Source organism: Phytophthora ramorum, assembly GCF_020800215.1.
Source record: "Phytophthora ramorum isolate Pr-102 chromosome Unknown Phyram_PR-102_s0002, whole genome shotgun sequence".
Lineage (NCBI taxonomy): Eukaryota > Oomycota > Peronosporomycetes > Peronosporales > Peronosporaceae > Phytophthora > Phytophthora ramorum.
In genome coordinates, this window is record NW_027150648.1 from 5,959,447 (window position 1) to 5,979,765 (window position 20,319).

Here is a 20,319-nt window from a genome sequence, read left to right on the forward strand (position 1 = left end):
ACGGGGTCTCACTACTACTGTTGTAATTGCATGGCTGGACCGCAGATTGATGACACCAGATTGTGATTGAGGAGGTGCATCTTATATGAGGCAGTTTGATGCCCAGCCACTTCAACTTGAAACCCTCAAAGAGGTGGGTCAATGCAGCTATGCACGCGTTAAGTGCGACGAGACGTGCTAACGCCGCGTCATCCATCCTCTTTGAGGTAAATGGTGGCTCTGACCGCCGCTGATGACGTCTGATATCGCGGCGCTACTGTCGTTGCCGCTTGGATGGGCGCGAAGGCTCCGGCATCAAGCTCCAGAGCTGCAAAACTTTGGTTGCCTGTGTTAATGAGTGTAAGACGGAGCGACCGCTGATGCGCCAGACCCGCCAGTGGAGACCGACGTCGGTAAAATTTGATCCATCAGGCTTGCGAACGGACCGAGTCGCTGCTGGCCACGTGATTGAGGTGGCGGCAGTCGTTGAGGTGGCGGTTAACTGCAACGCTACGACGCGACTACCGAGTGAGGGTGGGTTTTCAACGGCGATTTGGCGACGAGAGCTCGGTTGAAGTTGCCCATCCCCCGTCGCCCCAGATGTGAGATGGCCCCAAGCGCGTGGCTGTCAGGCGTCTTTGACTGGCAATTCGAGACTAGTAGATGCTATTGTAGATGCTATTGTAGATGCTATTGTAGATGTTATTGTAGATGTTATTGTAGATGCTATTGTTCACCAGGATGGATATATTGGTATTATAGGTAGTAGTTCCAACCCGTGCCAGCCATTGCTCACTGCAGCGCGCCTTTGAGCAGGTCGCGGTAGATCTGCAGCGAGCGCGCGCAGGCGGACGGGACGACGTTGGAGCAGCCGCGCACGCAGGCGTTGCGCAGGTCCGGGAAGGGCGCTTCCTCGTCGTAGGCGCGGCAGGCCTCGATGCAGCTCACGCCGTCCGGGCAACCCGAGGCCGAGGGGGCCTCGGCCGCCTCCAGCTTGTCACAGACGAGCTTGGTCACCGTGAGGGACCCGTACGAGCAGCCGTTCATGCACGCCGAGTTGTGCGGGTCTCTGTATATCCAGGAATCACAGACAAATCAACCAACACGTTAGTGGCGGCTGCAAGACACTCGGCGATCGCCCACGTACCGCACGCAGAGCTTCCTGCACGTTTCTTCGTGCCAACGGGACTGCACGCCGCGCACGCGGCAGCGGCCGCGTAGTTGCTCCTGGTCTGGTTCTATTGGGTCGGGTCGGGTCATGGTCGCGGCCTCGGTGTTGACGGCAGGTTCCAGCGCTGCCGCTTCAACCAGTGTCGCATTGGTGACGTTTTCTGTAGTGACTTCCACGAGGAGCAGGGTGAACTTGGCTCTCAAAGCTGCAATGGTCTCGCCGTCGAGTGCAGTGCGAGCTCCGACGAAGATTCCTCCGCCCAGCAGCAGAGCCACCACAAGGCCGCCGAGATAGTTGGTGATTCGGCGACAGCGCCTGGCCGGCTCCATCTTCTTCCAGTATTCGTCGGCCTCGTCCTCCCAGATCGTCGAGCCCCGGCGCTCCCGGGCGGGCTCGGACGCTTGGCCCACATTGCGTCGCGTGAGGGACATGGCCGCCTGAGTCTTGTTTCTTCTCTGTCTTGCGCTGATTCGAAGGACCGCGAATGCCCTGAGCTCAAGGCTCGGACTGCGGCTGTCGTGACTATAAATTCTTGTGTATTTTTACAGGCCGAGAACCGGAGGCGCCTATTTTCGAGTTGCTTCTTATGCTGCTGCAGTGATGCTCCCGTCGTCCTCGCCATGCAGAGCCGAGCCTCCACATCAGGCGTTTAACGCGTGGTCATCTTTCGTCGACACCAACGAAATTCGAACGCAACAGCGACTCGGTCCCACGTCGTATCCCTAAGGCGCCGCTGGATGCGGTCGATGGGCTCTGCTCGCGTCCTTTACGGGATTCACGCTCGTGTTCGACGATTCGACACGCCCACCGCAGATTTGGCGCCAATCCATTGCAGGTCCGCCGTGGAAAAGATGATCGAGATGGAGACGCAGGTCCCACGCCACCTAACTCGCTCTGAGATTCCTGCTGGCTAATGGCTCGATCTCTATGCTGCCCAGGTGAAGGGGTGCCAAAGAGTTGACCCCGTTGTCGGACTGTACGGGCAGCAATGCACCGCGGGTCAACTCTCCTCCGCAGCGTTCGTGGGCGCTCTGCCCGACGGCCTTAAACGCCGCAGCGAGTTGCTTGCATCCGGACCCGAAGAACGCGGCCAAGTGGCTCACTGCACAGCGTCGAATGCCGCCAACATCCACAATTTCGCGGCGACCGGGTCTGGATGTCGGCGTGTCAGCGTTGACATGAGCCCTTGAGCCAGAGCGGGTTGGTACCAGTATCGCTACAAACGGCTTGCCCCCCCTGCCAAGACCGAGTCACACATAAGTCGGCATCGGCTTCTACCGAGTCTACAGCTCTCCATCTCTCTTTTGCCACTTCTCAATTCACCTCCGACGCAGCGGATCAACTGCATCGACTGACTGCACCACGATGACTCAAGTCTTTGCGATCAAAGCCAAGACGGCTCGGACTCCGGCGCAACGCAAAAGCCGCCGCAAATTCGACTTCCCGCTTCAAACCCTCATCGCCTACTCGTGCTACCGCCAAGATGACGCTGCCAAGCGCCTCGGAGTCGCGTCAATCACGCTCAAGCGCATCTGCCGGCGACACAACTACCGGTGGGGGTACCGCAGCATCAAGGCCAAACTGCGTCGAAAAGACGTCGCCATGCACAGGTTGCAAGCTTCCAAGACTTTCCACGCCACGACGCCCAAGCTCTTCCCGTCGTCGCCCGTTGTGGCAACGTCCGAGATTCTACTGCAGCTTCACCAAGGCAAGTCCGTCACCTCCTCCCCGACTTCGGTGAGCGGGCTGTCGTCCCCCATTTCGCCCCGCTCCCCCAAACTGCCTCTGAAGTCGGGACTGGAGCCTCAGCTCCCACCACTGGCACTAGTACTGCAGTGGCACAAATTGCAGTCGATTCGTGACAAGACACCCCTGCGACCGATGCTTCACCGCCCCGTTGACTACAAGAGTCCGGCCTACGCTGCAGCATTCGACAATTCGGCACCCACGTTCCCTTCTGCTCGGATGGCGCCACTCATCAAAACGTGCGAGGCTGAACGACGTCTTCTTCCATCGGCAGACTCGCTGCTGGATCGGTACGCATACCGTCACTACACCGGCAGTAGCTGAAACTTTCGTTTGTTGTGTATTTTTCTGTTCAAAGTTAATTTTAAGTTTGTTGCTCGAGTAGGAAGTCAAAATTGAAAAACATGTCGCTCGTCTTTTTCCCACTTTAGCTTCGGGATTGATTTCTATATCGAGACGTGTGCTCTTCTCGCCATTTTATTCTCTACTCGAACTTTATCTCAAGACGGGAAGCCATGTCTCGAGCGTGTTGGAGCAGACCCTTGCCCATCGTACCAAGTGCAGACGCTACGCTCGGTCGTCCGGCAGGAAGAAGCGCGTCCCGATCGGTTTCCCAACAGATTCTCACGAACTCCCGACAATTTCTTTCAGGTCTTCTCAACCAGCAGGAAACTGTTCCAGCAGTGGTGCTTCCTCCGCGACTGTTTCGAGTGATTTGGATCGCTGTCGTGGGTGCCCATGTGCTCTGCGCTGCCTTCCTGGCAGGGTCTGCAGTCACGTACAGCTACCTCACAAACCCGATCATGGCGTACTACGTTCAGCTCTGGTCACCAACGCGTGGTAACGAGAACTACACTCTGTACGCTGCCATATTCGCGTTGGTGGGAGCTATTCACGCTCTTCGAGTGCTGCAGCTACTCTATCGATCCATTCAAGAACGACGACTAGTTTTCCGGCGCATCAAAACCAAATCCCCACAGAGTAGGAGGTCTAGCGGGCCGCTCTTCTCGAACAGCGCCAGGGTCCTACTGGAAAGATCAAATGTCGCTGCTCGACTGACGCAACCCAATCGACAGCGCTACGAATTGATGCTTCAATCTGTGAGATTCGGATGGAAGGCCATATTTTCTCGAAGCGGGTTGTTTGGCGTTGAAAGCCAGCATTTCCTTACAATTTTCCTTTTTCGAGAAGTGATTGAGCTGTCTACTCAGACGTACCAAGCGTACAGGTCCAGCCACTTGCTGCCTCGTGTGTGGCTCAATGACATTTTGGTTGCGATGCTGGTGGCAAACTGCTGGTCAACTCTGGTCGTGCAGCATTTTTTACGACACCAACCGGCGCACGAGAGGGTGGTAGCGCTGTTTGCCGATGCCTTTATCTGCATCGCGATGGTCATCGTCGTTCCCAGCGTCCTATTTGCATCTTACGCAAAAGTGTTTGACATACCGAACCACAGATTTGGGCCGTCAGTGTCGTTTTACGACCCCGTCTTCATGGCGATATTTGTACTGGAAGCGCGGCTTGCTCTTGTGTCGAGCTTTGCAGATTTCGTGGCGAAGTTGATTCCACATTTCGCAATTTACTTGACGCTTGTGAGCATAAGCGGCATAGTGAATCGAGCGCAGGATGCAGTCACTACAAAGCAGACAATTTCAATAAAAGTTAGCAGCACCAAGGCTCATCCCACTGGACCAACTGCGCAAAATGAAGGACCAGAGCAGGAAACATTTGTGTGGATGCACCGAGTGTTGAAGGGGATTTTTTTTCTGTGGGGGGTCGGAATTCTCGCTCTTCACCTCCACGCAAAGGTTATTTCTCAGTCAAATACCGTTTATGGGTGTCGTGCATCCACGCGACCATGGCTTATGAGTCGAGTATCCTGCTCAAGTCTGGTTGTGAACTGCAACAAGTACGGCACGAATGCGGCAGATGACGGCATTTTCCAGCGGATCGACACGTCGGTATTGGCAGGGCTAACACTTGCGCACTGCCCGGAACTGGTCATGCCACTACTATTCCCACAATTCAGCAACCTCATGATTTTGCACGTCTACAATTCTTCTGTCGTGTCGTGGGGCGGCACAGAGAGTATGACCTCCAACCCCAGACTTTCAACACTCATTGTGGCCCGGTCACAGCTATCCTCGATCGCCGCGCAGGGTCTACTGCTGCCAATATCCCTTTCCACTGTTCAATTCAGCGATACAAACCTCGAACTGATCCCTGAAACTCTGCCTTGGAGCTTACATCCGATGGCAGTCGTGGCATTTGACTACAGTGAGTTAAAGTCCATCCCTACGTCGTTGATGTCGCTGCAAGCGTTTGCAATTTCACTGAAAGGGAACCAGCTCGAGACCGTACCACAATTAGCTGCCATACCTCCTGGCCAAATGTTTTATGGGCTCGAGTTGAATGACAATCCCTTGCGAGAACTGCCGGACACGTTGGAGTCACCTTTTAACTATTTTATTCGGTTGGATCTACAAGGTACCAACATAACAGCGCTACCCCCGTGGACGCTTACGCAGGTACTCGGAATCATTTACATGTTCAACACGCCGTACTGCGCCAACACTTTACCGGAATCACTGCAACAAAACGTCATCTGCTTTCCCCGACCAGCTACGGACCCTGGGATACTACTACCATTTGACCAATTCAAGGCCATGTATGCCTACGACCGCTACTAGCGTTGGAAGGTTGTCGCTTGACTTGTGCCACAGCAAATGTTGACATTTGGAGAATTGGTCTCCGACGCCTTGTCGGGTTACTAGTTAACAAATTCAGCCGTGAAGAATATCAAATGCCAGGGTTCGCTACTGGCATGCATCAACATCTACCACGGTGGAAGTCTTTTCTCATCCAAGTGAAGCGTTCGTTCACGCTCCAACCGCGCGTATCATCGATGATACGTTACGCGATAACGACCGGCCGAAGTACAACATATTTGACCGGGAAAGTCGTTTGGTGCTGAGTTATCACCATATGCTTTTTTCACCTCCGACAACTACACCCTGCTACACGTGCGCTGATACAGCTGCGGAAAGCTTCCCGTCCACGGCAAGTGGTTTTAGACTCTAAACGTGTAGCCAATACTGGTGCTGTTCGCACAAGCAGCCACTACATTCGGATTATGCCCCCCCCCCCAAGACCACCACACGAACTACGATTAAGCTGGCTTTTCACGCTGCATCGGTAGGGGTTCGGAATCAATGGATACAAAAGAGACCGGTGACACCATCAAATCGTCTGAGCATTGAAGTTGTGATGTGTACAGTGTATCTCGTGGGTGGACAAGGGCCAGATCGTCCGAGAGTGTATACTGAGTTTACGTTCCTGCTTATCTGGACTTCGTAAGAGAAGTACAAGTAACTAATTCAAGAAAACACAAGATTGTGATCGCCAACACCACCACGCTGTTTCCAACATGTGATTATGGTGCACGTGCTGTCCCTCAAAATCTGCCATTTGCAGAATACCATAAAACCAAATGTCTGGGGTACAAACCCAAACGTAATGTGGTGTTGAACGGTGACTTATCGTTTGGGCTCATCGAACGCTATCGTGCGACACCGCGGGATTCGCTTCTTATCCTAGATTGTACATTTGAGATCATGTCTGAGATGGGACTTTCCCCAATTACTGTCTGCACCCATGCTATTTAACATCAGTACTCAATTCACCGCTCGACATCCAAGTCTTACGGCCAGCCATGCGTTTCTTGAGTAGTTGTTTGCTGCTGCTGGTCGTGAGCATTCTACTTGACGATTGTACAGCTGTGTCAGCAGCTACAAATTCTAAGAAGAACACCCCTGACGTATCAACCTTGGTTCACTTGTGCAATGGCATTCCGATTCAAACAGTGCCCAAGAGGCTTTTGAGAGCGTATAATTTCGCAGATGTGGCTGATGACGGTAACAACAATGAAGAAGAACGCGGAGTTGGCCTTTCAACGGTCACAGATCTGCTGCAGTCAGGGACGTCCAAGAAACTCCACACTTACCTGAAAAACGGAAGGTCACCGAACGAAGCCTTCAAACTTTTGAAGCTTGATACTGGACTGGATACCATTCTGACGAATCCGAAGTTGAAGACCTGGACAAAGTACACTACCGAGTTCAACCTGAAGAATCCCGATAACGAGGTGTCGTTACTGTCAATGCTAACGTCTCATTACGGAGATGACGCGGTAGCGAAACTGCTTGGAGAGGCTAAGAAAACGTTAGGCACCGCTTCTATCGCCGCATCACTGCAGAAAGAACTATTCGAACGTTGGCTACGGAGTGGGTATTCTGTGGATGATGTATTCAAGCTGCTGAAGTTTGACAAGGAAGTGGGATCGCTTCTAAAGGACCCAAAATTTGAGACGTTGCAGATGTATTCGTACCAGTTCAAGAGTCCTGAAAAGCAGAAGAGTTTGATTGCGACTTTAGTTGCTCATTACGGCGACGAGTCTGTTGCGAAGATGCTTGTCGTGGCTAAGACAGATGCAAGCACCGAGATGGTCGCAACGAATTTACAGAGCAGCCAGTTTTACCTGTGGTTTTCTAGGAGCGAATCCGTACCAGATGTATACCACTTGCTTCATCTGAAGGTAACGGATGACCTTCTTGTCGATCCAACATTCAACGCCTGGGTTGGATACGCCAATTTGCTCAAGGAGCGGTATCCAAAATCTGAAGACGAAATGATATCGACCTTGCTGGGGACGGGTACGAGCAGCAGCACCTTGCTGAGAATTCTCGATGCGGCTACGAAGGTGGAGACAACCAGGGGTGTGGCAGAAAAATTGCTGAAGGAGGCGAAGACTTGGAGTCGCGGTAGGCTCAATTCAATCTACGACTTGGATGATCAGTTCAAAACTTGGAAACATCTCAACTGACACGAGACAACATGAATCACTTAGATGGGGAGTAACAGTAGGTCAGAAGCTGTGGATTCACTACAGCCCTGGTATACTCATGGTCATCCCACAAGAGCGATTGAAAGAAGAATTGCAAGAAGAAAAAAACTAAATGGTATTGCTGAAATCTCAAATAGCTGGCTGAGTCGCTTCCTCTTGGTTCAAGTGCAACGCTGTTTCCCACTATTGCATATCTTCCAAACTGTCAAGGCCTCTCTTCTCGGTGAAGTTAATCACACGGCTTGGATGGAATTTCTGTCGAGGATCGTCAGGTAGTCTTCAACGACGTACTCGAAAGTTTGCCACTTTGGCGATTGGAGAATTCCATCCTTCGTCGTGTCGAAGTCAAATAGATCTCCGAGCTTTACCATCGCGTGCCTGCACTTGATCACCGTCCCGTCAGGCCACTTGCAAGCGATTTCACCGATTCCTTTCTCATAGAGATCCTGGATGAAGAGTATCAATGAGCTGTCGACATCCTCAGTGCAACGCCAGCTTTTGTTGCTGAGAATGAACTTCAACTCGCATTTACTGACTGCCATGTCATCAATCCACGTTAGTATCCGAATCTCCACGTTTATGAATCTTGGTTCTGTGTTGCAGCCAACTTCGCCTTTTAAGAAGTGAATTGTTGATTAGAAGAGCTCGGTTGATTGAGTAATGAGGACTGCTCATATTTTCACATATGAGTGAAAGGTACTACACTGCCATCTTTCTGGTCGATCAATCACGCGTGAAAGATTCTAGTGCATGTCTTCTAAGCGCTCGACTCCGTTCTCGTCAATAAAGTGACGTACGCGACTCGGATGGAACTTGCTCTTGGGGTCGTTCTCCAGATAGTCTTCGACTGCATATTTGAAGCACGCCCATCTGGGAACCTGGAGCAGTCCCTCCCTTGTGGTGTAGTGGTCGAAAACATCATCCAGCTTGCTCTTCGCGTGCCGGAAATCAATAATCGTCTGGCCGCTTGCGTGCGATTTCACCTCATTTTGTGTTGTACAGTGCTCGGACGAAGGGCAACTAGGTGTTTTGGTCTCTCTGTGGGCGGCTTGGACCGAGTATGAACCTCCATTCAATACTCCAGGAATTCTTTACATCGACGAAAGGAAACCACTTCTGTTCACGATCGTTGACACTTGTAATTGGAAACACGTCGGTGGTGTCTGCGTCAGTCATAGCAGCTTGTGTAGATGCTTAAAGCGTGGGTAGCAATATTCACAAGTGAAGTTGGTCGTCAAATGTTTAGTCAACCCTGTGGACCAATATACCTCCTCAAACATCACACCCTCAACTTCATTTATTGTCGGCCCAACGCATGGTCCGCTTCAATCTGCATACTAAGTATTTCCAACCGAATCATGGATGCAGCAGTGCCTCATCCACTAGAGGAAACATATACTTCGTACCGAGTATCAAGCGTACCGGGGCAGGTCCATCGTTGGTTGGCCGTAGTTGGATAGATAATACGGTTCCGCTTCTCACTCGTGGGTAATACTCGACTACATGCTGGAAACGTACACATTCAGGGAGTAGGTCACGGGCAGTGAAGTAGTCGAACAGAGCTCCTAGCTTGCTGTGAGCGGGTTCGAACGCGATTCTCTCACGAAATTCCCATTCGCACGAAGTCACTGCATTATTCCGCCTGGGCCAGTATTCTCGTCGCTGTCATTCCTCTATTATACCGGCTTCTATCCACTGTGCACAATTAGCAAATTGCTACAAGTCGACATCAAATTGGACTCAAAAACTCGCTAGTGGTGAGTTCCTAGGATCGAAAGACGGCGCTGATAAGAACAAACGGCATGGATGCCATGTATATCCGGCACATTGTAACGGGACGTTCGTATGAGACGTTGGGTGCTTCTTGCCCAGTTTAGACTTGCCCGAGTTCGTGACCACGAGATGCACCATAGCATCATATTAGATATTGATTTCCCCCAACCAAGAATTGCAGACGCCATGAGAACTGAGCCTCAGCTTGCATGGGCCCAATCTGCCGAGAGGTCCGACCCGCGAGGTCTACAACGACATTTTTTGCAGTTCGCGTCGAGTATTCTCAATCAAGACTACGACTTTGTAGCGCTGGAGCTAAATCGTCCGGCGTTTACCCTTGTGTGGGTCGTAGTCATGGCAGCACATCTACTTTGTGCCATCTTTCTAGCCATCTCTGGGCTGGCGTATTCGTTTTTGACAAGCCCCGTCATGGCGTATTTTGCCCACCTGTGGTCGCCGACAGGGAATGAGCACTACGGACTTTTCGGGTCGGTTTTTGGCCTTTTGGGGGCTCTTCATGGCCTTCGAGTGCTGCAATGTGTCTATCGGTCGATTCGAGAACGGAGGCTCGTTTTCAGACGGCCCATTAGGAGGCGGCTGTCCAAACCTCTCGGATCTAGTCTCCCCTCTGGCAGCATGACAAAAGTGTTCCCAGGAGTAAACCCAGCCCAGAACAATGGTCACAGTTGTCACCGGCGTCTCGTTAGTTCTGTAAAACTGGGATGGCATCTCCTCTTTTCTCCGAGCGGCCTCTTTGGAGCTGAAGGTCGGCACTTCCTTACCATTTTCCTGGTGCGAGAGATCGTGGAAGTGTTCACACAGACGTATCAAGCATATCGATTCAGTCTCTTTTTACCGCGAGTGTGGCTCAACGACGCCGCAGTGGCCTTGCTGGTCATCAATTGCTGGTCGACGCTGGTTGTGCATCATTTTCTGCGTAAATCCCCGGCGCTGGAGCGAGTCCTGGCACTCTTTGTGGACGTGTTCATCTGCATTGCCATGGTTATTGGGGTCCCAGTCGTGCTGTTTGCACGATACGTAGCAGCTTTCGACTTGGCGCACCAGAGATTCAACTCCTCCGTCTCGCTGTATGACCCGACCTTCGTGGCAGTATTGATACTAGATGCCAAGCTAATACTGGCGACGAGCTTGATGGATTTCATTGCGAAACTTATCCCACACGGCGCAATCTACCTGTCCCTCGTCAGTATCAGCGGACTTGTGGTTCGAAAGTGCCACAAAAGCCCGACTTCACAGAAATTAACATCGGTATCGCTCCAGAGCACCGTTAGACTGCCCAAAGAAACCGGAAAAGCACCTCACCGGACAAAGGTGCCCAAAGGTTCCTCGAGCAAGGGTCTTACACACGTTGGATCGGCCAGCAACGCCATGAAGATGTTTTTCTGTCTGTGGGGAGTGGTCGTTCTTACACTCCATCTCCATGCCAAGTTTCTATCGCAATATTCTGGTGTAAATGGGTGTCGAGCGTCAACACGTCCATGGCTCATGAGTCGGATGGCTTGCTCCACTTTGGTTGTCGACTGCCATGAGCAGGGCTCGGCATCCGTGAATGAAACAATCTTCGAGCAGATTGATGGCTCCGTTCTGAGTACACTTTCACTCATCCAATGCTCGGCGTTGTCTATGCCTCCAGCACTGCTACGGTTCAACAACCTTGTGTTACTGCATGTGTACAACTCGACGGTGGTCTCATGGGGTAACGAAGAGAGCGGCAGCTCGAACCCATACCTGCTGGTACTGGGGGTCGTTCGGTCTCTTGTGTCTTCAGAAGCTGCGGAGGGCCTTCTTAAGCCAGCATCACTATACGCTGCTCAGTTCTGCGACACAAATCTCACCGCAGTCCCTGACACGATCAAGCTGCACCAGAACATGGCGATTGTCGGGTTTGACTACAATGAGCTGACAACCGTCCCAGCGTCGCTCTTGTCCTTGCAATCGTACATGATTTCTCTACGAGCCAACCGCCTCGAGACTTTACCGGATTTGTCCAACATGTTGCGGGGGCAGACACTTCATAGTCTCGAGTTGAACGATAATCCGCTCCACGAGTTGCCAGACACCTTAGATCCGTCGTATTTTATCGAGAGATTATACCTCCAAGGAACAAACATCACGGCTCTACCTGCGTGGACACAGACTCACGTCCTGAAAGAGATTTACATGCACGGTACGCCGTACTGCTCGAGTACCTCGCCTGAACTCGTGCAGGACAAAGTTATTTGCAATGACCTGCCAACTGAAAACCCGAACCTGGAGCTGCCATTCAACTGGTTCGACTCCATGTATGCCTACAGTGAAGACGGGTAGGCCGCCTTGCATCGGAAACGTGCTTGACCAACTGTACAAGTTCAGGTTTTTGCTTTGAAGCCAATTCGTAGATAATTCTAGAAATTGGTCAGGCGGAGTACATGGTGCTAAAGTAATACGTTATTTGGGGCCTAGCGACTCAATTTTTGCTCAACAACAAAACGAAGACAAGAGCCTTGATCCAATCCACACCCATTCATGCCAAACAACCCCCACAACACCCCCCCGTCAACTGTGGTGAGAAGCATCCCCTAATTTGATTTTGGAGTTTCTCGGCGTCCAGTTTTATTTTTCGGAGAATCGTGAATCCTTCCACTTGCAACATTGTCAGCTCCCTCCACCCACGAACATGTTTGTTGCATCATGCCTGCCATGTCTACAACTCCAGCCAAATGCTCTCACCATCAATGAGAAGAAGCTCGTCTCGTCAGAATCGCCCAATGCGAGGTTGAAACTTGAATCAGATCCACGCTCGACTTCACAACAATCTGTCGTATATACACTGTACAGTGACGCAAGGACAAATATGAGTTGCCCTAGCCGATTAGAAGCTGGCGAGAGATAAACAGTAGCATAACATTGTCAAGATTCCAAGACAGTCTAGCCAAGAGAACAAAATCTCGAGGCTTTCATCTTCCACACGTTCCGAATCTGCTTTGTCCAGGTCAAAGACCTCCAAGCTCAAGACCGACGGGTAAGTGGTCACTCCCAATGACACTGCTGCGGATGTACGAGGACCGCTGCAACACCATCCCAATGTCAGCAAAACTGTAAGTAGCCACTTCCATCCAAAAAAGCGTCCAACCAACGTACCACTTTGGGCATGAGCGCCTCCGACACCACAAAGTAGTCCAGCCGCCATCCCTTGTTCTTCGCGCGCATGTTGTTGCGGTAGCCAAAGTACGAGTACTCGACATTGTCCGGGTGCAATCGACGGAAGGTGTCGACATACCCGCTGTCCAGAATCTTACCGAAGCTCTCTCGCTCTTGGTCCGTGAAGCCCGCGCTCTTGCGGTTGCCCTTGGGGTTGTGGATGTCGATCTCTTGATGGGCGACGTTCAGATCCCCGCACCAGATCACGGGCTTGGTCTTCTCCATCTCCTTCATCTCGCGCAGCATGGCCTTGTCCCACTGGTTGATGCGGAAGTCCAGACGCTCCAGCTTGCCCCCAGCATTGGGGACGTACGTGTGGACGAGCCAGAACTGGGGGAACTCGAGCGCCAGAAAGCGTCCTTCTTGGTCCTTGCCGCCATTGTCCTCCTTGGTCGCTCCTTTGGACTCGTGGACGCCCAGCACGATCTCGTCCTTGACACTCAGCGGCTTGGTCTTGCTGAAAATGGCCGTGCTGGCGTACCCTTTCTTGACGGCGCAGGACCAGAACTGGTGCGTGTACTGCGGCAGAAAGTCCTCGAGCTTCTGCAGCTCGTCGCGGCAGATTTTGGTCTCGCTGAGACACAAAATGTCCGCCACGTCTCAACCGGGCATTGCGCCACGCTGTTCGTACAAAAGAGATGAAGCCTTCTTGGTCCAGCTTAACGAACGCCTTCTGGGGCGCATTCTTGGCCAGCTTAATGTAGATGTCTAGGCTGTCGTTTCAGCAAAGTCTCTCCTTCGTTGCAAACGCCGATTTCACTTTCGCTTGCAGCACCCCATATACTTCTACGACATTGATGGCGAACGAAAGAGCAACGCCGTTGTCACGACAACGCTCGAGAGGTATTCCTGCCTTCACAGTCAGCTCACAGTGGAGCTGGTTCGGTTGCGACGCCTTCATCGATAAACGAACACTTGCTTTTGTTCCAAACTGCGCATGTTATTGTACTAAAGTCACCTATATTTACCAGCATAGATGCTTATACACAGAACCGAATAAAGGGGTGTTGGGGAGTTAGAATTTACGCGAAAAATATACATGTAGTATAGTGATCAGCTGACCTTTTGTGACAAACCACTCACAATCAATTCAGTTCTCATCTTGCACCAACGATAGCTTTATGGAGAAGCGTAAGTACATGTAGCACTATCGGTCATATGTAACACGAAGTAGTTTGAGCTACCAGGACAAGCATCTCAAAACATTCCTGCAACTACCGTACATGTATAGCGCAAGTGGTGCAATTGGAGCACCATTCAAGTGGTGCTTTAATCAGTGCCGGCCTGAACACTACACGTTCTCAAGTGTAGCGGTGGCGATTACATACGATCACGATTACGGGACAAATTGCATTGTCCTCTAATCTTGGTGCCCGCCTCTCAATAAGCGCCAGGAGGAGTCACAGAATCGATTTCGGAGGGATTAAAGAATTACAATCGGATCTGTACTGGGTTTATGTTGCATCAATGATCAGAAATACCGGGATATCGAAACGACGAGGTGCGCTTATTGAGAGGGACATCTGTATTCAAGCCGGTTTTCAAGGTTGCACATCAGCTACACAGGTCGACTTTCACTTTACCGGGAGCTACCTCATCCACGAGTCACCACTTCGTATGTTTCTTGTCGCGAGAGGCCAACCGCCCGTACTCCACCTGAAAACGTTAGTTTTACCTTCTCCACACACTTGTCATGCGCTTCCTTCTTGTGTTGCTGGTGACGGGGCTCGTCTTGATCGCTAGCAGCGATGCCTTCGAGTCGCCGATATATTCCAACGATCGTTCAATCACCGCCCGGCAAGTCCGCGAAGAGAACCACATAAGGCGACTTCGAGGCAGCACAACGCTTGATAAAGAAGAGAGAGGGGTCGTGGCGAGTATGACAGCGCCGGCGATAACGACGTACTTGGCTAAGACGGGGAAGTCCAAGGACGTCGTCAAGAAGGCGATGAAACTGGACCAGCTGTCAGAAGAAGCGATGAAGGCTAGCCCCAACTACAAATACTACCTGCAATATCTGTACAAGGCGAAAGGAGTCAAGATGGACAGGTGGGCGTATCTTCAGAAAAACCCAACGGCGATCTGGGACAAATTTCGACTGCAAGATATGCGTCCCGATGTGCGCAAGAAGAGCGAGAGCTTTAAGGCCTACTTGCGCTATGCGACCAAGTATGACAATAAGGTCTACCACAATGGGTACCCGCCCTATAAACCAGACACTGACGCAGAGAAGGATGCCCTGTTGATGGTGTGGGCCAAGGCTCGCAGACCTGACTCCTACGTTCTCAAACGATTGGGGCTCAACAAGGTGAACAAGAACGACAGCAAGGATTTCAAGACTTTCAAGGAGTATATGAAGCTCCACAAGCAATTCGCATCATGGTGATGAAATGACGAGTCTAGCCATCTCCTTAGAAAAAGACGTGGTGCGTGTATAAGGGGGTTGTTTAAGGGAACAAGTCATGATACGGGGCGTTCAAGTCTGGGTGTAAAGTGTCATGATCGTGGCGTGGGCCCTGTTCCATCAAAATTAACTGCCTGGCACACACAAATTTGCACTGAGCGGGAAGCTCTGGGTATTGTCATCATGGGCTACAGCCAAGTTCCCAAAACTAGGGGCTTCTAAGAAACTGTAGAGTCCTGGTTTCGGTGGAAACTTTGTCATACTGGTACATTGATAAACCGTCCTGTTGAACTACTGCGTAGAAAAATGAATAAATACTACTGGTTGATGCGTGCCAACTACCTGTGGTACGGGTCTAAGAAGTGGTGTAAGGAACTATGGTTTCGGTGTATGGAGCGCCACGGAAGGCAGAACGATTTTATTGTCATGAGCATCTGCAAAACACTTCAAAGTTCTGTAGTAAGCCCAATTATTTTTCGTTTGCAACGGTTGTTCCGACCCATGCGTCGTAAAAAGCGTTTGATGCTGGACACAAAATCATCGAAGAGACGAGCTTGCTGGGTCCAATTGAGACATCACGCTGCTACGATGCTCGAGACGCTTGAGACCCACTATTTGATAAATTCGCTGACTCACATCGGGTAACAACCCAGTTGCCCAGAGTGTAAAGTCTTGTATCATATAATGTCCTTCCACTCGAACGGCTTTCCTGCGTTGGTGATCAAAGTTGCCGTCACTGGTGCGCCTTCCTCCACGATGTCTGCTTCGATGCTCAAGGAAATCTCTTTCGTCTCGCCGACTGCGAACGATCAAGCACTGTGCAATGAAAAGCAGAGCAAATTCCTACCAACTGGATAGGTTTGGTTAAGTGTCGCTTATTATCTCATGATGAACGGAGAAATGCATTAAACAATCGTCCCCCAAAGCAAAATTGTATGGCTGCGCAGTAGACTACCTCTTCTTGTAATCATACAGGGTTTCTGGAATTAAGCCAATCTGTAGTGTAATGATCTCCATGATTCCAATGCCGTCTGCTCTAATTAACCCTTTCGCGGTAGAAGGGCACAAAATGCGCCCTTTAAGAGGTTTTGCGAAACACGGTGCGACAGCACCCCCCTCTAAGGGCGCATTTTGTGCCCTTTTAGCGCTGAAGCCTATCAGCGCTATCGTCTTTTGTTTCTGCCAATCCGTGTTCTTCTCGTCGCACGGTCTGTTTGAGTGTCAAGAACGTGCACTTCCCGACAATATTTTCTGCTACGGGAAGTAGTTGGGTTAGCTGCACAAACGTACCAGGTTTACCGCTCAAGTGCTCCTGCCTCGTGAACAACTAGATCATTTTTGGTGGTCTTGCTGGTGACCAATTGGAGGTCTACGATGGCTGTAAAGTACCTGGTCAGACAAAAAGCTTCGCTGGAACGAGATACTTCGCTATCTGCAGATGCCGCAATTTGCATCGTAATATGTGGTGGTGCCTGCCCTGATTGTCGTCCCCTACATTGCAGACTTCGACATCCCAAGCTACACGTACAAATACTTGGATCACTTCTACGATAATGTTTTCCTAGCAGTAAGTAATAAACCAGGAGTTAAATTGCTACCCGAAGCAACTGTAAAAGCCAAGAAGACCTTCGACTTCAGCCACCTACTTGTAAAAATGTTGTTTCTGTTGTGGGCGCTCGGATCCTCGGATTCCACCTTGACGCTACTTTACGAGCTCGCTCGACTGTTATCGTTGGGTGTCGGGCATCGACACGGCCCTGGCTCACAGCACGTGCTTGTTCGAGTCTTGCCGTGGCCTGTCGTGAAAGGGAAGCCGACTCTGCTGACTCTGGTACTTTTGATCAGCTGGATCTGCAGGCGCTATCCACACTCGCGTTTACACAGTGTGCAACTCGAGATGCCCTTAAATGTACAACTCATGGCCAACTTGATGGCTTTCCGCGTCTACAATTCCAGTATCGTTGAATGGAATTCTTCCTGTGCTTAATCTGAATCAGCTCATCCTCGGCTTGGACACTATGGACTTCTTCGTGTCGGTCCCCAACGACGTGCTTTCAAAGTGGCATCCAATGTCCTTTGTCTTCTTTGAACAAGGAAAGCTTACACAAACCCCTGCATCGGTGCTGTCTGAACCAGCTTTTACCATTTCTCGGATCGGAAATCAACGTGAGTTCGTGCCAGAGCTGGCAACTCTGCCACCGGGTTTGATGGCTGGTGAGCTCGCGAAAAGCCACAGCCCAATACGCGAACTGCCAGCAGAGTTGGGATCGCCCACAAATGAATTTTTATACGTTGGATCTAGAGGAGACCAGCATTTCAGTCTTGCCTGAATGGACTCAGCCACAGATTATCGAGTTGATCTACATGTATGATGCACGGACGTCTTACCTGAACCCGACAACCCAACGTCGTATGCACGCCACGAGCAGGGGAAGATCATACTGAGGGTCCTGCAATCCAATTGGTGTGGATGTGAAGTAAAACAATCTTGGCGCGACAGGTCTGGAACTACTCCAAGAGAGATAGAATCGCGACACTATGGACAGCAGCTCCTAATGTTTGGACCTTGGTTTCAGAACTCGATGGGGATTTCTTTCAATTGTCAACTGCACGACCTATTTCGGCTGCGTAAGGTCCCAGGACGTCCACTTATTTTCTTCCCCAGTGGCCGAGTTGTTGGAATCTTGCTTCCTATTTTGAGCTGGTGCTCAACACATTATTTAATGCATCTGATCCAGTGCAAGTGATCCACACTCTTCGACCACAGGTGCCTTTAACCGGAATCACCGACGATGCTTCGGCTCCCATGGTCCAAGCTAGGCGCAATTGCTCCTACTCCCGTTGCCAGCATTGTGCCTACGAAAACCGAAGACATTGCCCGAAAATTTTCCCCAATAGCCTCCCCGGAGGAAGCCCTAGAACTTGAACTTAGTCCAGGACTGTTCCGACTTGCGTGGGTGCTGGTCATGTGTGCTCATATGCTCTGCGGCATGTATCTCCTCATCTTTGCAGCCACGTATTACTACCTCACGGATCCCATCATGGGCTACTACGTTCACCTTTGGGCGCCGAAGACCGGAAACCTCCACTACGATCTGTACGCCATGACTTGCGCGAATATTTATTTCCTTCATCTGGGGCGAATGCTCCAGCTTGTGTACTACTCGATTCGAGAGTGTCGACTCTCCTTCAGACGCAGCAGGAAACCCATGGTCGCAACCGTCGACGTCCACACAAACAAGGCGCCGAAAGGAGTCGGTACAGACCTCAAAACCTCAGTCCGCGTGAGGAGTATCGTTACTGAGTATCGGAACTACTCGAGGATCTTCCTTCGTCCAGCCACGAGAGCATGGGGGGCCCTTTTCGCGCAGGATGGATTGTTCGGCGTTGAGAACCAGCATTTCCTCACCGTCTACATCTTCCGCGAGTTGCTCGAGTTATCAACGCAAACGTATCAAGCTTACCAATTCAGCCGCTTCTTGCCGCGGGTGTGGCTCAATACGCTCATGGTGTCGATGCTGTTGGCCAACTGCTGGTCGACGCTAGCGGTGCAGCACTTCTTGGGGAGCAAGCCAGCCCTCGAGCGAGTGGTAGCACTGTCAACAGACGCAGTCATTTGTATCGCCATGTGCGTGATTGTCCCCTGTCTGCTCATTGCTCCGTACGCCAATGCAATGGACACAGCCAACTCGAGTTTCAAGGACCCTGATCAACTGTATGACCCTGTGTACATCACGCGCTTGGTGCTGGAATTCCAGCTGACTTTTGCCTCCAGCTTGACGGACTTCGCAGCCAAAATCATTCCACACCTAGCCGTCTTCATGTCGCTCGTCACTATCGGCTCACTACTCACTCGCCCAACAAAGTTGCCCTCGTCCGTTGCTGGCCCAACTGGTCGCTGCGTGGGCAAAGCATCTACCAGCACGACTCTGAAGACCCCCCAGCTTTCGCAACACAACCGAGTCCATCAGCCAACGAAAACGACGCCGTCTGCCCTCGCGAGAGTCGCATCCTGGAAGAGACAACACTCCAAGTGTTCTGCCAGAGCTCACAGAGCCGTGAAACTCGTTCTTGGTCTGTGGGGGGTTACCGTTATGGTGCTTCACTTGCACGCTGCCATTCATTCGCGCTTGACTACCGTCGAAGGGTGTCGTGCGTTCACTCGCCCGTGGTTCTCGAGTACTTCCTCCTGCGTTAGCCTCGTTATCAACTGTTACGAAAGACAAACCGTGTCAGCCGACGACAGCGCGTTCAGTACGATCGACGAGTCAGCTTTAGCCACGCTCACCTTCGCACACTGCCCGGAGCTTCGCATTCCAGCAGCGATCCAGCATTTCAGCAACCTCATTGTGTTCCACATTTACAACTCGACTGTCGTCGAGTGGGGCAGTGGCTCGAACTCCATTTCAGCCACGGCCCACCCCAGGCTGATTGTCACTGCTGTCGGCCGCACCAACTTCACGTCGGGTTTCCCGGAAGGACTTCTACAACCACTGCCAGCTTCACTGCTCAGCATCCAATTCTGCGTGACCGACTTCACTGCCCTACCGGACGACCTTCCATCTCGCTGGCACGCGATGGCCGTCGTGGCGTTTGAATATGGCGCACTCACTCAGATCCCCGCGTCGCTGCTCTCGCTCCAGGTCTTCACGCTTTCGTTCAAGGGAAACAAACTCGAGACGATTCCGCAGCTGGCCGAAATGCCTCCGGACTTGACCATCCCCGAGCTCTCGCTGACCGAGAACCCGTTAAAGGAGCTGCCCGACAAACTCGGATCGTCCACAACGTTCATCGTTCGCTTGGACTTGCAGGACACCAACTTGACGTCTCTGCCTGCATGGGCGGAGACACAAGTGCTCAAGAAGAACTACATGCGCGGAGCTCCATACTGCTCCACCGTCGCACCAGAGCTGCAACCTGCCAACGTCCAGTGCGGACCACGCTCCGTATTGGACTTGAACGTGGACTTCCCCCTCGACTTCATCGACAAGATTTACGCGATTAACCGGGTGTAGTTTGGAGGGTGGGCAGGCTTGTCGATAGCACTACATAATACGCAGCAACGACACGTTAGTCTACAAGACAGCACAGCGTTAGACCTGCGACAGGGACACTTGAGCGCAACGCCGCCCGTTAACTGAT

General features: G+C 51.6%; 7 protein-coding genes across 7 annotated transcripts; 5 read left to right on the plus strand and 2 right to left on the minus strand.

Moving 5' to 3' along the window:
• Positions 1-771: 771 nt before the first annotated feature.
• KRP23_3151 (uncharacterized protein) lies at positions 772-1,581 on the minus strand (the record flags this gene model as incomplete). Its single annotated transcript, XM_067887968.1, has 2 exons — positions 772-1,048; positions 1,127-1,581. 2 exons carry the CDS (start codon positions 1,579-1,581, stop codon positions 772-774), a joined length of 732 nt encoding a protein of 243 aa, XP_067750512.1.
• Positions 1,582-2,515: 934 nt separating this feature from the next.
• Positions 2,516-3,220, plus strand: KRP23_3152 (uncharacterized protein; the record flags this gene model as incomplete). The annotated part of the gene is made up of 1 exon (XM_067887969.1): positions 2,516-3,220. One exon carries the CDS (start codon positions 2,516-2,518, stop codon positions 3,218-3,220), a length of 705 nt encoding a protein of 234 aa, XP_067750513.1.
• A 3,388-nt stretch (positions 3,221-6,608) lies between these two features.
• Positions 6,609-7,778, plus strand: KRP23_3153 (RxLR effector protein PSR2; the record flags this gene model as incomplete). Its single annotated transcript, XM_067895827.1, has 1 exon — positions 6,609-7,778. One exon carries the CDS (start codon positions 6,609-6,611, stop codon positions 7,776-7,778), a length of 1,170 nt encoding a protein of 389 aa, XP_067750514.1.
• Positions 7,779-10,208: 2,430 nt separating this feature from the next.
• On the plus strand, positions 10,209-11,900 carry KRP23_3154 (uncharacterized protein; the record flags this gene model as incomplete). The annotated part of the gene is made up of 1 exon (XM_067887970.1): positions 10,209-11,900. The coding sequence occupies one exon, from the start codon at positions 10,209-10,211 to the stop codon at positions 11,898-11,900; it is 1,692 nt and encodes a 563-aa protein (XP_067750515.1).
• Positions 11,901-12,565: 665 nt separating this feature from the next.
• On the minus strand, positions 12,566-13,457 carry KRP23_3155 (DNA-(apurinic or apyrimidinic site) endonuclease, chloroplastic; the record flags this gene model as incomplete). Its single annotated transcript, XM_067887971.1, has 3 exons — positions 12,566-12,640; positions 12,714-13,347; positions 13,405-13,457. 3 exons carry the CDS (start codon positions 13,455-13,457, stop codon positions 12,566-12,568), a joined length of 762 nt encoding a protein of 253 aa, XP_067750516.1.
• Positions 13,458-14,466: 1,009 nt separating this feature from the next.
• On the plus strand, positions 14,467-15,159 carry KRP23_3156 (Secreted RxLR effector protein; the record flags this gene model as incomplete). The annotated part of the gene is made up of 1 exon (XM_067895828.1): positions 14,467-15,159. One exon carries the CDS (start codon positions 14,467-14,469, stop codon positions 15,157-15,159), a length of 693 nt encoding a protein of 230 aa, XP_067750517.1.
• A 4,595-nt stretch (positions 15,160-19,754) lies between these two features.
• Positions 19,755-20,192, plus strand: KRP23_3157 (uncharacterized protein; the record flags this gene model as incomplete). The annotated part of the gene is made up of 1 exon (XM_067887972.1): positions 19,755-20,192. One exon carries the CDS (start codon positions 19,755-19,757, stop codon positions 20,190-20,192), a length of 438 nt encoding a protein of 145 aa, XP_067750518.1.
• Positions 20,193-20,319: the final 127 nt, after the last annotated feature.